The following is a 16,533-nucleotide window of genomic DNA, read 5'->3' as shown; positions in this document are numbered from 1 at the left end:
CTTCAAAGCTGCATCGTTTGTCCTCATTCATCTTTCATGAAAGGAAACGCAATTTTTCATTCCTACACACTTACACTGAATAGTTAAAGCCTTTCCATCTTTAATACCAAACTGCTTTAACACCAAACTACAGCCACTTAGTCTGTATCAGAAAAATTCAAAGGAAACAAAGTAATTTTCACCTACCGTAAAATGTCTGCAGGTATACTCCACCCACACTTCAGCACAGTTGATATAATCCTAGAAATACACGTGTCTTATGATTACCAATATTTGCAGGAGACTGTGAAAAATACACTTGCAAAAATTACACTTAAAAGAAGTAACTCCTGAGCATGCATGCAGCCCTAAAGATCTAGAACTCAAAAGCTACATTTGTGTAATAATGTTATGTAAAATTAAATTATGCTTCAGCAAAACTAAGAAAAGCAGGGATGATCTAAACATATGACCAGCCATAACATTTTTTTTGCAGCTGTGTGTATTTAGAAAAGGTAAACAACACCATGCTAAGCACATGCTTACTGAACAACCTGCTACAACTTTGCTCTAAACACAGAATCAGTAGTAAACAGAATGGACAGTAACTCACCTGTGGGTTCTTCAGCTTTGTAATCACCTTCCAGGCTTCATTTAATATTTGAAGACGATCATTTTCAGGAGGATCAGCCAACGCCAAGTTTAAGCCCAGGGAGCGAAAGAGGAGATGCTGAAAGTTAATGAGAAATTTTTAATTAAAAGCAGATAATGCATGTCCATCTGAGACTGGTCTGGCAGGTACAGTGTGCAGAAAGATTTTCAATCAAATCACTTGAATAATTTTTTTCGAGTGAATATGCAAGTTATGTCAGCAACTAAGAGCATAAAGACCTCTGTCAAAGAAAAGGAATCATTACAAATTACATACAAAATGTTACCTTTGGGAATCCAGACTCATCACACTCTTTAATCATGCCAATGAAGTCCATTGATCTCGCAGCAATAAACTCTGCTCTGAACGCTGACATTACCGAATTCAACAGCAAAGCACTGCAATGAACACAACACAGATCAATGCAGCTCAGCAGCAACTCCGATTTGGTAGTCCCTGCCTTTACATTAATCTGTATTTCTTAGACTAACAACTGTCCAGCATCTATTATAAATTTTTTAAAAAGCAAGAGAATAAGGAAGAAAAGACCCTCACACAAATCGAGCTTGCTTTGATGAGGATTAATAATGCATAAGCAAAACAAGAAAACATGAAGCCACCAGATAAGGAAAAGGTAACCCAGCCTGTAGAATACTTCTTCCACACAGGTGTTTGTGAAACCCTCATTTTAGCAGCAATTTACTAGAAATATCAAGCAAACCAGGAGTAGCTGACATTTAGAAACTTACTCTCTGTTCAACTACAGTTCAGAAGAATACTTAGGGAGGGCAAATCCCTGTTGAAACTTTTCTTAATTAATTATATTAATATAATATGTATTTTATATATATATATATATATATATATATGCATTATAAAAGCCACATTTCTAGCAGCTGCATTGTTAGGATTAAAATAAACCCAAAGTCATGGTCATGGGATAACTGGCAATGACATTTAGACATTTATGATTAACCATTCAGACAGGCATTTGTGTTGTATCAAACCAAAGTCACAGTGGAAGAGTGAACTCACTGCACCACTGTAAGATCCAGTTTACTCAGCCATGAGTTAGCTCAAGAAGCTGCCTCATAAAACACTGTGCCCTTCACTGTCTGAAACAGACAGTTTGAACACAGGGCAGTTTACCTTGAGGGAAATTCTATGTGCTTAAAATAGCCCAGCAGCTTCAGTCCTTCTGCCTGAGCCTTAGTGGTCCCATCACAATTTGACTGGAATTTGCATTTCATCATTAGACAAGCACTTCCAGTTCACTAGGCCTGTGCTTTGCAATACAGAGAGCAGGCTGTCACTTTTCACTTAGATGGCTGCAAAGTAGCTCATGGAACACACTGAGATTATTGAAAGATTTATACACTGATGCCTCTTGCTTTGTAGTATCTTGACAGTCATGAGAAGACACAAAAACACCGAACTCCACTTTGAAAGAGGAATACTGTTTTAAACTGGATTACTCAACTTCCCAATAAAAAAGACATGTCCCAAAAACATTTATTTTAAAAGAGCCCTCATTATACTCAACATCTTATCCTTCCTTCAAAGAGCAAAGAGGAAGAAAGAGGAGGAATCTAGCCCATCTTTACAGTGAAAAATGCTAAAAGTTGATTTTAAAATAAGTTCCACAAAACAAATCAACACCTATACAAAACTGTTTGTACATCAGAGGATGTGGATTATTTTTATGTGTACTATTCACTCTGATACAATACCATTTTCACAGCACGTTTTTTAAATCATGCTTTCCTCACACTCCTTAGCTCAGTCACAGAACGCTGGCATTCCTCAGCTAAGTGATTAACATATTTTAGTTCCTCAGCTGCTGCAGAATTGGACTGTGCAAAGCACATCAGAAAAACAATAGATAGTTGAAAACTTTTACAGATCTCAGCCAAACTACCCAATAAAATGAACAGAGAGGAGCCCATCAGCAGGCCAGACTGCAATCACAAAACCCAGAAAGTACATTCAACTTTCAGACCAGACCATCTTCCTGAACTGAAGGGGATTACCCTGCACACACACTTCTAGGAGACGTCTGAGGTACCAATTTTAATGTTGAAAAAAGCAAATCCCCTAAGTATTACCACCTTCCAAAGGCTGCCAGCTGCTTTACAACTTCCCTTTCTGAATGCATGTATGGCATGACTGTAGCTAGTGGAGGATAGAGGGAAGGAAGGGGAGGAAAACCCAGAAAAATGAAGCAAAACCAGGAATCAGAGACATGGCTGATGGAGAACACATTACATGTCCTAAACTTTGGCTTAGGAGCCAAAATGCAGCAACCAAGTTAAACTAACTAACTTTGGCTTGACAAGTAATCCACTGTATTTTAGAATTCATCTCTGGAAAAGAGATGTTCAATCATGATTTAGTAAGCTACTGGGAGAATGAAAGCTACACTATGCATCCAAGCTGCTTCCAAAAGAGGGAGAGAGAACATTACTCCAGGGACTCACGGGTACTCATTACAGACTCCTGTCTTCTACACTCTGCAACACTTACTTGTTCCCCAATTTTTTGCATCTCTCCATCATCTCAGTAAGCAGAACCTGGAAAAATTACTTATTAAAATTAGTGAATAGAGACTTTGCAAATATAGTCTGCTTTAATTTCTGTACTGAAATCTACTAAAAGCTGTTTTAATTACCTCTCCAACACATTCCAATACTCCTGTGTTATCCTATATTTACAGCACAAGAAAACAATGGTGTAGCATAACATAAAACACATCCTCTGGAACAGACACAGTGGCATTTCAATCAAAACCACCATTTTATGGAAGCCAAATCTGCAATCCTTCATCCATGCCATTACTCCAGGTAATCACTATTTGCCAGCCAGGTCAGTTATCTCTGGCAGGAGAGGTGAAAATTCTGCCAGACTGCAAACCATACTGACAGATTAAAACAGCCTGTTCACTATGTTAAGCTACAGGTTACTCAAATCATTTTTATATCTGTATGACAGAAGAAACTGATGAATTCAGGAAATAAAGACTAAACTAGCTAAAGGACAGCAAGAAACAAACAGGAATACTGCCTATGAACTTGAAGCGGTCACACTTGAGCTTTGTGGAAGCAAACATTCTTCCTGTACAGAAGAGAACATCAGACAGTCCTATGTAGGCTCTTTACACTCGAGAACTGACTGAGGAGTAGTTTTTTAGCAGGCAAAATTAACTCTTCACCACAACACTTGCTTTAGTACTGAGCATTACCATGTTCACTTACATCGGGGGCATGGTAGGCAATACACTGCAAAATCCAGTCTATAGCAGGAGAATACAGGGTCAAATACAAAGGGATCTCCACACATTGCACCACCAGCTGGTTCTGAACCGTATCCCCGTGGATCTGTTGAAATAAGAGACAAAAATATGTTGCTGTGAAAAGGCATTTAATGGGAGATATGATAAACTGAATAAAGTTTGTATATGAACAGAAACAACAACAGACAGTATCACAAAGGTACAGATATTCTGAAACATTCCTTGCAAGCTGGGGGAAAAAATATCAAGCTCCTAACATATATTATTCAAGTCTGGAAACATGCTGAATGAAGCAGTTTCAACTTATCAGAATGTATGTAAAATTTCCCATACTATATCTGGATACAGGAACACCCCTAAATCTAGATTTGAGAACTTCTAAGTTTTTTTAAAAGTATGTGGCAGTTGATTAAGGAATGTATTTATCTGATTTTGCAAATAAAACGCTTATTTGCTTACTTGTTTAAATGTTAGAAGGAAGTCAAAAAAATTTTTGTTCAGGCTTTCTTTGAGTTGTGGTGCCACTTCCATCCCAACCTGTATTAAAAGAAAAAGATTTTATCAGCATCTATCAATTCTCCTTCAGACTGAGACAAAAACGCATTTGCTGAAGGACTACACCCAAGTTACACACATCAAATCAACCAACAGCATTGAATCACATGCTTTTGACTGATTATTTCCTTGCTTACTATTATGGTCATGTCCACTAACAACTACCCTGAGGCAGTTACAGCTGTATTTGAACACGATCCTAACATCAGCTCCAAGTATCTGTAAGCAGTGAGGAAATCAGTGTCTACTCCAGTGCACTGCAACAGCCTACAGCAGCACATAAAATCATTCTTACTTATTACAAACACTTAAAGAGAGATTACCCATTCTTAAAACAGAAGAGAAATTACTTTTTGTTTGTTTGTTGGAAGGAAGGGACAGGCTGCTGACTATTTGAGATAAGAGCAGTGACAACACTGGCTGCAGTAAATCTTTGATACAGATCAGAGGAGGTAAATGACAGCCTACCCTGCAAAGGTATGCTCTGGCATAGACTGCAACCAGTGGATCTCCAATTCCTCTAATCATAGATGTTAACCGTGGGAGACATTCCGAAATCCCCCTGTTTTCATCAGAAATGAAAATGAGCTTCAACAGTCAATAACAGAATTACATCACCTACTGAATAACTGAAAATACTGAAGATAACTTCAGTAGCTGCCTTGTAGACTAACAACTGAGCATGAGTTATAGAAATATCTATCAAAGAAAAAGAATACCAGCACAAAAAATTTTACTTATAAAATAAATTTATGTGTACAATAATACATATCCTATATTCAAATAGCAATAGTTGCTATTCAGAGCCAGACAAATAAAACCAAAAAACTCCCCCTCTAGCTTGGAGAGCAGCAGAGCTATGGAAAAGCTGTGACTCAATGTAAGGAAAGCAGATGCTTAAAGCAGAACTGGCAGAAGTCCTTCCATGTCTCATTTTCCCACAGGTCCTTTTCGACAGAGCTGTACTAGTGCCTGGATATGAGGCCCACTAATTCCAGTAAAAGAACTGCTTTTTAGGGATAATAAAGTTGTCACCAGAGTAGCAATTTGGCTTCCAATGCTCATTTCAAAATATAACTGAAGAAAGTCAATTACAAGGGAAGGAACATTTTCTGCTCAGCAGCTGGCACTGTTTGGCAACACATTAAACTTACACCAGGGTTTTCAATAGATGGTGGTTCATTGCTCCTCAAATACTTCTCCAACTCTCTCTCCCAATCTGACATCAATATTTTCCTTTCCTTTTTCTATCCTGTCTTTTTCCCACACTCCTTATGTCATCAATCTTCCTTCCCCCTCCACCATCACAAACCACTGGTTTCCAATCTGCATTGGGATTTGTGACAACTGATATCACAACTGTACATGTATTTGAGAACTGAGAGCACTATTGTATTTCAGAGTGTATCACAGTTCACCCTTACTTTTTTCATGGTATTTTCATTAAAAATTCCAAAACCTCTCTGTACTCCTTCTTCTCAGTTCTACTAAGACCCTACCCACCATTAATCACAGAACTCTCATGCTTAATTCCTTGAATTAGTTCCTAAGTCTTCCCATTCACTTCCTTTCCACATTTAACATTATTCTTACGTTTTGGATAGGAACTTATTGCACTTCAGTATTGCTGCTTCCACATAACTAAATTGAAGCCAAGTTAAGGAACAAAACTAATACTCACACCATTGAAAAACCTGAAGCAAACATATACCAAATGCATATTGAACAAACTATTTTAAGGCCTTCTGTAATTAATGTCACTACACTTTGTTGATTTTTACAATTTATCTACAAGATTTTGTTTCAAATTTTTTCATGCATCATCTCTACTTTGGCACTGCCAAACTGCTCCGAGCCAATAATTAAACATTCAGTTTACTGTGCAACATGACTCAAAAGTACATTCAAAACATACAGCCTGAAACAAACAAAACAAAGCCAGTATAAACATCAGATCCTGTGGGTTTTATTGAAACAAACATGTTCACTTTTGGAAAAATCTACAAAAAACCTGCAGACACAATCTGAGGGTCTCATCTGACAAGGATACAATCTGGGAATGAGTTCTCTGATTGAAGCAATCTTGAAAAACCAGTTTAAGCAAGTTTCTTTCGCCGTATCATTAACACTCTCTGGAGAAAAGTTATCTGGGAAAAAAACAACCCAGAAATAGTTACATTCTTTCTGGAAACAAGTTACTTTTCATTCTAGGTTTAAAACTGTATTCTCTTTCCATTCATCAAGAAATTAAATGCACAATAATAAACTAGGCAATAAATTTGCTTCTCAGCTCTCTTGAGCAGCAGTCAGAGCTGAGTACATAACAAGAAAAGGTAACAGTTTTGTAGTAAATAACATTTCAGAACCTGAATTCAAGCACTCAGAGCTCATCTCAGAGCTGCTACTGAGAAATCCAACCTCTGCCTCTGCTCTTCCAAAAGCAGAAATCGTAAAAAAAGAAAATACAGGGAATCTGTAACAAACACATGTATATAAATCTATAATGACTAGAGAACATACAAAAGAGATTTTTAAGCACTCAAATTCTTTACTTTAAAGGGCCAATACAAATTTTAAATAATACTATTGCAACACAGACAGAAACCTTGTTTCTGTACACTGAACATTGAACACATCCTATTATAAACTCCTTGTGAAACCATTTAAAATACCAGTGCTCTCCCACTCCTGCCCCCAGAAGGTGAGAAGCTCCACAGGAGAGTTTCCAACTTCCAGCACAAGAGAAGCCACATTAGAACTTCCTGCACTCAGTCAGTATCTTTCTCATCTAGGACCTCAGGAGTTCTCACTGAACTTTGTTTCCCTTGGTTCCCAAAGGACAGGCTCAGAGGTTGGGCCTGAAATGCCCAAAGGTTCACACGCACAGTCAGCACAGCACAGATTTTCCTTCTCCCTCCCACTTTCAGAGCTGCTTGGGAAGTTCCCACCAGCAATGCCTCTGGCAGCTGTACAGCTGCAGCAGGAGCTCAGCTCTCCAGAACAGAGGTAACTGGGCCCAGACATTGTGATGTGCTGTGGGAACTGTCTGCCTTCATTAATGCCTGTAAGAGCAGTTTGTCAGATCTGCAACAACCAAATTTGTCTTAATTATTTTCTCTAAGTTTATTTCAAATTTCAGTATTTGTTGGTTTCAAGTTTATGGCTCCAATCCTATGGACTTAACTGCAAACTAATGGTACTGTTCCACTGCCAACTACAGAATGCTTCATCTTGCAAGGATGTGCACTTAATGCACTCCAAATTGCAAGGAAATGCCTGCATTTTCCATGGAATGCTTCAACATCTTGCTAAAGAGGTTCTTTCACATTCATTTGTACTGTAAATGTCAAATTATATTTTTACATTGTGTTGGAACTTCAACTAAAAAAATAAAAAGGGCCCAAGTTAGAAAGATTATTCTAGAAGCAGCCTGCTGCTACTTCCAAAATTCCTCCTTAATCAAAACAAAACTATCAAGTTTCCAGCATAGCAACAAAAACATCTATTTACCAAAAACTGAGACTCTCGGCTTTGTTACATTTCTATCATTAACTTTAAGCTACTAAACTGTAATACTTTCAGAAGAGAGCATATGCTAAGAAAAAAGGAAAAGAAGTCTCTTTCATCTAATTTGGCCATTCCTGTTTAATTCTCTCTCCCCCTAATAAACTCTGTATTAGAGAACTTACACATGATTCCTTGTGATTTCAAATGTCAGGAAGACCCAGTTTACATTTAGTAACAGCAGAGCCACAAGCACATTTTATTATAACTTAGGTATATCCTTCACAATTGAAATGTAAACTTGCATGAGCATTGTGAATAGTGGAAGCTGTAAGCAATGGATTTTACTCTGTTAAAAACTAAAAACTTCTAGATTGAAATGAGACATTTTTCTGTAGGAGACAGAGTAGCAATGGTTTAACCTTCCTCAAGTTTGGATATGATTTTTTTCTGGAGTGGAAACAAACACAAAGTTACCTGGCAGAGAGACTCGGTTATCCACGCACATTGACAGAATTCTTTCATACACGAGTTTCCCTGGTTAAAAAAAAGAATAATAATAATCATAACAAATTAACAAACTGTAAAACACAAAACGTTGGTACAAAGGTTCTCTTTCCAACACACAATGAAATTAGCTGGAAAAAACTTCCTAGAACGCTGACATTTTGCTGCCCTCTAGTGAGGCTGAAATGTTCAGTGTGATTTAGCACAATAAAAAAATGCTCTGGCTCCGTTAAGTGCCGAGGTAACACACAGGTCAGATTTCTCCCAGGCCAGGAAAGGACAGCTGGTGGCCTGACTTTGCTGAGTTTGGATATTGTGTTATCTCCAGCAGCTTTCAGCAAGTAGGAAGGAGCACAAAGAGGAAGCACAACCTGAAAAAACAATTAGATCTCTGTCGTAGCATATCCTGCTGGCACCAAAATACCCTTCAACTCTGAATGCCATTGTAAATCTTTTCCATAACATGGCACAAAAACAAGAGAGTCACATGAAGTGGATGACAATTTCACTTACAAGTTTAAAAATATATTAAAAAGATCAGTAACAACATTTGGATCACTTCACAGTCCCTATTCAGCTAAAGAAAACTTTCTGACTTCTATTCTTCAAATACAAAAATAATGAAAGATTGAGTCAAAAGGCTGCAAAAATCCAAAATACTTTTATAATAACAGCGTGTTTTAAATTTCAAAATGGAGAGATCATGATTTTTCCTAACATTTTGTTCTAGATATTCATTAATACATAAAGCACAGAACCACAAAATGAAATATTTTTATCTTAAAGGCTTTGCTCTTAGGAGTTTTTTGACAATTATATACCATGTTTACCACCAGTGTCCAAATGTTTATGTTGGAAATACTCCATGTTAAAACTACAAGTCATTTCAGCCCTTTCTGGATAACTTTGATGCTTTCTAACGTTACAAAAAAATTAATCTTATTAACAATTGTGTACTAAGTCTGGCACAGCAGATACTTACCGAAAGTATCAAGGATATCTGTAATTAAAACAAATTTACTTGGATAAAACTGGATTACAGTTGTGTCTGAAAGAAGCTTAGAACACTAGGAGAAAAAAAAACAAATAAACATTTTTAGAGGTCAATGCAAGTTTGTGTTTTTACTCCAGAAAAGCTGGAATGGATGAATATCCACAGATGGAAAGGGCCAATATGAACTATGAAGCCAAAAGCACAAGGACATCTAACATAACACACCATGGTGCTTGTTGTAATTTTCAGGATATTCTTCATTTCCAGAACTAGTCACAGACTTGGTTTTCCTTTATACAGGGTAAGCTACAATGCAGAGTTTCAGCTGACCATGCAGATCTCTGCTTTTGTTCAGACAAGACAAATTCTCTCCCAGACAAAGCATTAAAAGGCAGTTCTTCTCTAAAATAACATTTTTAAGGGTGTTGTTCAGTTTTACACCATCTCTCTAAGCATCCATATCAAACACAAAATTTAATATAGACTAAATTAAGAAACAATTTTCCAAGTGTAGTTAATGAGCTTTCCAACCCATTTCTGCAGCTCACATAAGTAGTTCAAGCATTCTGGAAACAGACTGAGCCACAGTCAGCTCCAGGGAGGACTCTGCAATCAATCCTCACCTACTGGGACCCAACCTGATCATGGCATTTGGACTACAATGATGGCTGGTACAAAGTCACATTTGAAAATGCATTACCCACTTAGTTCTACTCTCATTGGAGCTTCTACCAATAGAAAACAGGCAAATGACTGACTGGGGAGAGAATTCCACCTCCTCCTTGCTTACACCAAACGTGGCCTCTGGCCCCGAGTCTTCTCTGGTCTCTAAGACTCACAATATTCTCTATCAGCTCCATCCCTCCCCTCTCCTTCACCAGGAGACAGTTCTTCAATCTCAGAGGAATAAATAAAGTTAAAGCTTTTGTTATGTTTCAAAAATACAGGAAGCAATCCAATACCTCACAAGACTGCCCTGTTTAAAGAAGGAAATCATAACATTTGAACATGCTTAAACCAGGGGCACACTTAGCCTTTTTGCTTTATTCATCAGGGCAACTTGAAGAGTGCACCAGAGAGACAGGTGAGAGCACTCACATCCTACAACCAGCAGAATCTTCCCTGCTGCATGGCAAGTCTGTCACCTTCAAAGAAAGGCAACTCAGTAGCTGTTTAGGGCCTACACGTACCATGAACACTTAATTACCACTTTTCTTAGAGCTCACATACATAATCAACTTACTTCAGCTTACTCTAAGCAGCTTAACATACTCCATCTTGACAAGTAAAGTATCTTGCAAAAAGGCACTTGAGGAATCATAGAATCACAGAATCGTTTAGGTTGGAAAAGACCTTCATGATCGTTGAGTCCAACCTTTAATCCAGCATGCCAAGATCACCAGTAAAAAATATGCCCAAGTGCCACATCTACACATCTTTTAAATACCTCCAAGGACGCTGATGCCACCACTGCCCTGGGCAGACTGGTGCAATGCTGGAGAACCCTTTTGGTGAAGAAATCTTCCTAACCAGATGCCAAACTCACTCCTCCTACTGGATACTAACCAATCTGTAATAATAATGACAGACTGTCAATAACCACAGCCTGATGTCAAGAGAACTGCTCAGTTCTTTTAGAGGATACAGCACTCTGAAGGAAGAACCACAGCAAGTACAGTTCAGTGAGGTTTCTACCCTATCCTGCTTTATAACTATAGAATTATTATCCTTCATAAAACTTTTTAAATTCATTAATTACCCAAGTACCTATTTCATTCTTAGCCAGTCTTTCAATTAGTGATGACTATCTGCAGCACTAAGTGCCAAGTGAACAACACTTCAGCATAGATGAACATATCCAACTTTGGTGCCACTTTCCTAAAAGGAAGCACTGAATCTCATGTTAGAAACTGTATTATTTCAAAATTGTTTGTGAACCATTTGCAAAAGAACCTATGAAAGCATCAATGCATAGATTATCACTGCATATCACACATATATATATATTTACACACATATTAAAGCACTGTAAGTACAGTACATCCCTGCTCCTTTTCTTCTCATCCAAAGACTATATTCAAACTTCACAATCCTATATATGGATCTTTTTAAAAATAACAATAACAGTGCTGATTTCATAGTATTACAAAAGAACATTAGCCACCCTAGGTCACATATAATTGTTTGATCTCACTTCATTAATGTTTCATTTCCATTTTTCCTTTATTTTCCTTTCCACAATTTAAGATGAAATTACTTCAAGCAGTTTTCACAAGAGTATCCAGAATGACCAAAAAAAATCCTGACTTTATATAACCCCACTGGATGACTACGAGCATTACATCAGTTTTACAGCTTTTAAGGATGTCATTATCTCATCTGTCCTCTGCTGCACTCTGCCTCTGGCCTTTTTTAAAGGCCAAGCCAAACAAAAGAGCATTTAACTGTCCTATTTCCCCTTGCCCTCCTCAAAGCGCATCACCCCAAATGACCCAAAGGAAGACTGTGGACAAGTTTTAAAACAAACAAACAAACAGAAACCCCACACATACCATTTTAAAAATCTGGAGCTGTTTTTGGTAGCTTGCTAAGGTCCTAAATCCCATTATTTAATTGCGTTAGTAAGTTTGGATGGGTAAAATGCTGATGTTCAAAAAGGCATTCCGGTATTATTTGTAGGGAGCAAGGGGCTGAAGGGGAAGAGGACAGGAAAGGAAATTACATGCCCTAGAAAGAGCTGATACCACTACATGTGATTTACTCTAACTATCCTTAAGCAGGTAAAATTTCCACATTTGTCATTTGGTGACTCACTGAGAATTCCATCCCATGTAACCTAGTCAAAACCAACACATATCAACAAAGCTGAAAATCCAGCTACTGTCAGAAGTCATAAAACTCTGAAAGAAATGTATTTCAGAGAAGAACAAAAGAAAATAATAGAAAAATAGTAGAAAGCCTTCTTTTCCCAAGAAGGAAACTGGACAAGTTGTATCACCAAACTCACTGGTTCTGCATAGAACAAAAATGTAAAACTGACCTGGATGACTATTTTCAGAGCTTTCACTTTCTGATCAGAGGACCAAGCATCCTTTAAAGATTGGTTCAGTTCTTCAATCCGGTTCATGTAATCCTGCTGAGTCAAATTCAACAGCTCTTTCTGCGATCCCTGGCAAGAAAACACAAACCTACTTAATAAGAGCAGGAGGGAAGGAGAGCGCTGTTATTATAGACTCAAATCACCATGTTGTGGGAGAGAATCCTACAAAATTTATTACAACTTCCCTTCAGGTCTTAGGAACGTAGGTTATGGAACATCTCACCTTTGCACAGTAAAATACTGCAGCTTGAGAAATAACTTGTGTACTCAGTATTTCTATCAAGCTCATAACTGTAAATTGAATTAAACTCAGGTAGACAGTATGCAGTTTCTGCCTCTGATAATTCCAAAATTATCAGATGTTAAGACTACTGGGCTCCACGAAGTTTTACAGCAGCTGCAGACCGTATGCAGTAAGAAGGTAAATCAACAGCAACAGATCAGGTAAATTTTCAAATAACAATTTCTAGTGATACAAAAATATGGTTCTGCCTGAATCCTGTAACAATAAGGATTAAAATTACTAGAGAACTCCCACAGAAAGTACATATTTATCTAAATACTGCATAAGCACTTGCAGAATCAGGACCTTTTTAAAAAGTTTCACAAAAGATTTTTGTTTCACAAATTCCTTTCACTGTTATTATTGTGCTGTAATTTCATCAGAAAACCTTCTCACCTCTTCCAGATCATCCAGTTCTTCTAACCTTGTCCTCACTTTTTCAGAAACTGCTGAACCAGTAGTTGTGGCTTTTCCTGTAAAGAATTACATGTTTAAATTTCTTTAACATTTAAACACTGGGATTTCTAAAGAGAAACAAACCTGAAGGAGCCTGATATGGACCAGGCAGCTTCTGTGACAGAAGACAAGTGGTATGATTCATTTAGTGAGTATTCCTGAAGACACACATCTGAACATACCTACGCTGCATTCACTTTGAACAAGGGGAATGACAAGTAAGCAAAACTGAATAAAAGTGGATTTTCTTGCAAGTTTTACTGGTAAGAAAAGAATCACCAGATAGAATCATAGGATAATTTAGGATAGAAAAGCTCTGTGGAGGTCTGTGTCCAACTCTCCTCCTCACAGCTGGTCCAGGTCTGAGGTTATAACAGTTGCACAGGGTTATATCCAGTCAATTTAACAATATCTAAGGATATAGATGTCACACTTCTCCTGAACATCCAGATTCAGCGTTCGACCATTCTCATTGCAAAAAAGTATTTTGAATTTTTGCAAAAGCTGAAATGCTGCATGTTTATTCATACATAAAAATCCTGATTTACTATGCTGACTATTTAGCCCAGATTCTCTTTGCTAGAAAACATGATAAAATATTTAACATTTGGGTCTTTCCTGAACACCCAGCATACAGTTGAAATCATTTCACTTTCATATAAAGAGAATAAGTGAACAAGTTCCCAAAGGACTTGTTTGCTTTCCTTCCAGTTAGCAGAAGAGCTGATAAACATGATTCTCAAAATATCATTGCTCAGTTTAAATGGAAAAAAGTTTTAAGCTACAGTGGAAGTCAGTGCAGTGAAATAATCACAAATTTATTAGCCCACAGGAATAAAAAACAAGGTGGTTGGGTGGCTTTTTTTCAATAATTATTTTAAGTAAAATCCAGTTGTCTTATCCACCAAAAAGCAAGGACCGTGATGCCAGAACGGGGGAGGCAGGAAAACACATTTCAACTATTCTTGACCATAAACCTGTCACTGCACCCTGCCTCAAGCAACTCTGTTACTGTTAAAGAAAGGGCTCACCTTTTTCAGATCCCATGTACAGATTCTGTGAGGAAGCAGAAAAAGCAGACTTTTAGAAAGCATGTACTCGCTAGCATTCCAAGAATGCATAGGGTAATTACATTGCTAATTAACTCTCTAATCATTTAGTAGATGCAAGACCAGAAGTTATTTGCATTGTCACAAAAAGACAAAGTGATGGCTTCTAAATATCAAAAAACTTGGACTCAGCTCTAAAACAATCTTTGTAAGTCAGAGCCTGTGATTCAGTTTGCTACAACATTAAAACTGAAATTTAGAGAACCAGTATTTACCCAGGAAAGAATTATAAAATAGCAACATCCAAAATCCATTAAAGGTCTAGTACAAATTAAAAAAAAAGGGTGGAAGCCACCACTTACAATAGAAAGCTTCTCTGTTGTTGTGTATCTAGCAAGGATTTCACCACGTTTGCTTGACCATGGTTCAAAGTCACTTCCTACTGCTGAGCTCTCATCTTTATCCCGTTTCCTTCGTGCACCATCCTATGACAGGAGTACAAGTGCAAAAGTTAAATACAGATCTGGAAAAAGAAGAGAAGGCTGATAAAGGTCAACTTAATGTTTCAAGGGTCAGCTGATCCTTTCATAAGTCACAATATCAAAAAAAATCCGTATTTAAATAAATATGTCAACATAAACCAGATGAAAGTAGGTAAATAAAAAAGAATATTCTATTAATACAGTATATTTCCTATATTAACCTCTTAACTGGTGAGACAATACATTTTATGCAGGGTTGGCTTTGTGGTTTTGGTTTGGTGTTGGTTTTATTTTACTTAGTTGAGATAACTGCCCCCAGTGTTACCATGGGAGGAGCAGTAGTCACAGGATCTGCAGCTGCTGCAAACAATGACAAGGGATCGGTGCCATCCAACACACTGCTCAGTGGGTCCATCATAGAACTAGAGGAGGAAGAGGAGGTAGAAGAAGTACTTCCTTTCCGGTTCATCTTCTTGGTCTTGGATTCGGTAACCTAAGGAAAAAGTTCAGAAATATTAAACAAAAAGGTTTTCTCTTCCCTCACTTTTCTTTAATAGATCATCAAAATACATGCTACATAAATTGTGCTGTTGCAATGAAAGCAAGGAGGCATCAAACAAACTCTTTAGAGTGAGCACCAGCACTTAAACTGAAGCCCCTCCTTTTCCCTGAATCTGGAGGCACTCACTCTTCAGTAGCATTTCCACTACTTTTTTTTCCCTTACAATTCTAGGTTTACAAAACTGTAAGAACAACTCTCTGAATTTCTTTCTAGTACCCCTCCTCTATTTTATTAGGTTTGTCCCTGTCCTCCAAACTCTTTCTTGCTATTTAATTTCCTCTGCCAGTTTCATCTTTACTTTTCTCGCACAACACTCAAGCCTGGAGCATCAAATCCATACCTAAGGCCACTGTCTTATCTCCCTACTGACCTTCCTGAGCAGAAGCTGCTGCCCATTTATCTTTCATTAGTGGATAACTCATCTCTTTGAAGCTGGATTTTTTTGTACATCTTTAAAAGCCTCTTACACATAAAGAAATGATAAATGTTTTAAAGTACACAGCTGACTGGAAGTTAACCCCAAACCAAATCCTACATCAAGCAATCATGCAGGTTATTTGTAATGCAACAATTTGATGTTAAATTTATCCATTATTCAGCATTTAATGCAACCAAGAAAACCCACAAGCTGGAGGTGCTGTGGAGACTGTTTCTGACACATAACAGCACCAACAAACTTCTGTAAAGGGCAAACAGAATAAACCTTGATGCCTCTAGAACAGGCCACTAACACAGAAAGCAACTTCACAAGTACCACCACCAACCTCAAAGCCTTTTCATTTTAAAAATTAAATGTAAAAAGAGGAACACAACCAGTCTGAATTCAGATTCATCTTCCAAAAGCACCAAATAACTCACTGTAATGGGTTTCAGCGGATGGTAATCGCCAAAATCCAAGGGCATAGATTCCAGTTTGCACACTTCAGATTCAGACACATAGTTTCTTGATCTTGCATGCCTTAAAAAGCAGTAAGGGAAAGTATATATGCATATAAATAACCACCTGCTAAGAGAAGCATATCCTACATCTATACAGATGCTTATTTACAAAAAAAAGCATATTGAAAAATAAGCAAACATAAAGATCCAAATTTCTCTCTACTGAGATAACGTAAAACTGG

At 37.5% G+C, this 16,533-nt stretch overlaps 1 protein-coding gene across 2 annotated transcripts in view; it reads right to left on the bottom strand.

Annotated features, from left to right (window-relative positions):
* Positions 1-16,533, bottom strand: part of VPS35L (VPS35 endosomal protein sorting factor like) — a 46,921-nt gene that overhangs the window by 27,676 nt on the left and 2,712 nt on the right. For both annotated transcript variants that reach the window (XM_032126293.1, XM_032126292.1), the window contains exons 2-18: positions 16,271-16,370; positions 15,176-15,343; positions 14,731-14,853; positions 14,351-14,375; positions 13,260-13,336; positions 12,521-12,649; positions 9,469-9,553; positions 8,457-8,516; positions 6,526-6,622; positions 6,069-6,116; positions 4,944-5,037; positions 4,380-4,457; positions 3,883-4,005; positions 3,155-3,201; positions 918-1,029; positions 593-709; positions 187-240 (exon numbers count right to left, since the gene is read on the bottom strand). In XM_032126293.1, the coding sequence (XP_031982184.1) occupies positions 187-240; positions 593-709; positions 918-1,029; positions 3,155-3,201; positions 3,883-4,005; positions 4,380-4,457; positions 4,944-5,037; positions 6,069-6,116; positions 6,526-6,622; positions 8,457-8,516; positions 9,469-9,553; positions 12,521-12,649; positions 13,260-13,336; positions 14,351-14,375; positions 14,731-14,853; positions 15,176-15,343; positions 16,271-16,370 (1,537 nt within the window). The remainder of the gene's footprint in view (positions 1-186; positions 241-592; positions 710-917; positions 1,030-3,154; positions 3,202-3,882; positions 4,006-4,379; positions 4,458-4,943; positions 5,038-6,068; positions 6,117-6,525; positions 6,623-8,456; positions 8,517-9,468; positions 9,554-12,520; positions 12,650-13,259; positions 13,337-14,350; positions 14,376-14,730; positions 14,854-15,175; positions 15,344-16,270; positions 16,371-16,533) is intronic.

This window comes from Corvus moneduloides, chromosome 16 (assembly GCF_009650955.1).
Source record: "Corvus moneduloides isolate bCorMon1 chromosome 16, bCorMon1.pri, whole genome shotgun sequence".
Lineage (NCBI taxonomy): Eukaryota > Metazoa > Chordata > Aves > Passeriformes > Corvidae > Corvus > Corvus moneduloides.
The sequence above is the reverse complement of the archived record's forward strand: the minus strand, read 5'-3'. Positions and strand labels throughout refer to the sequence as shown.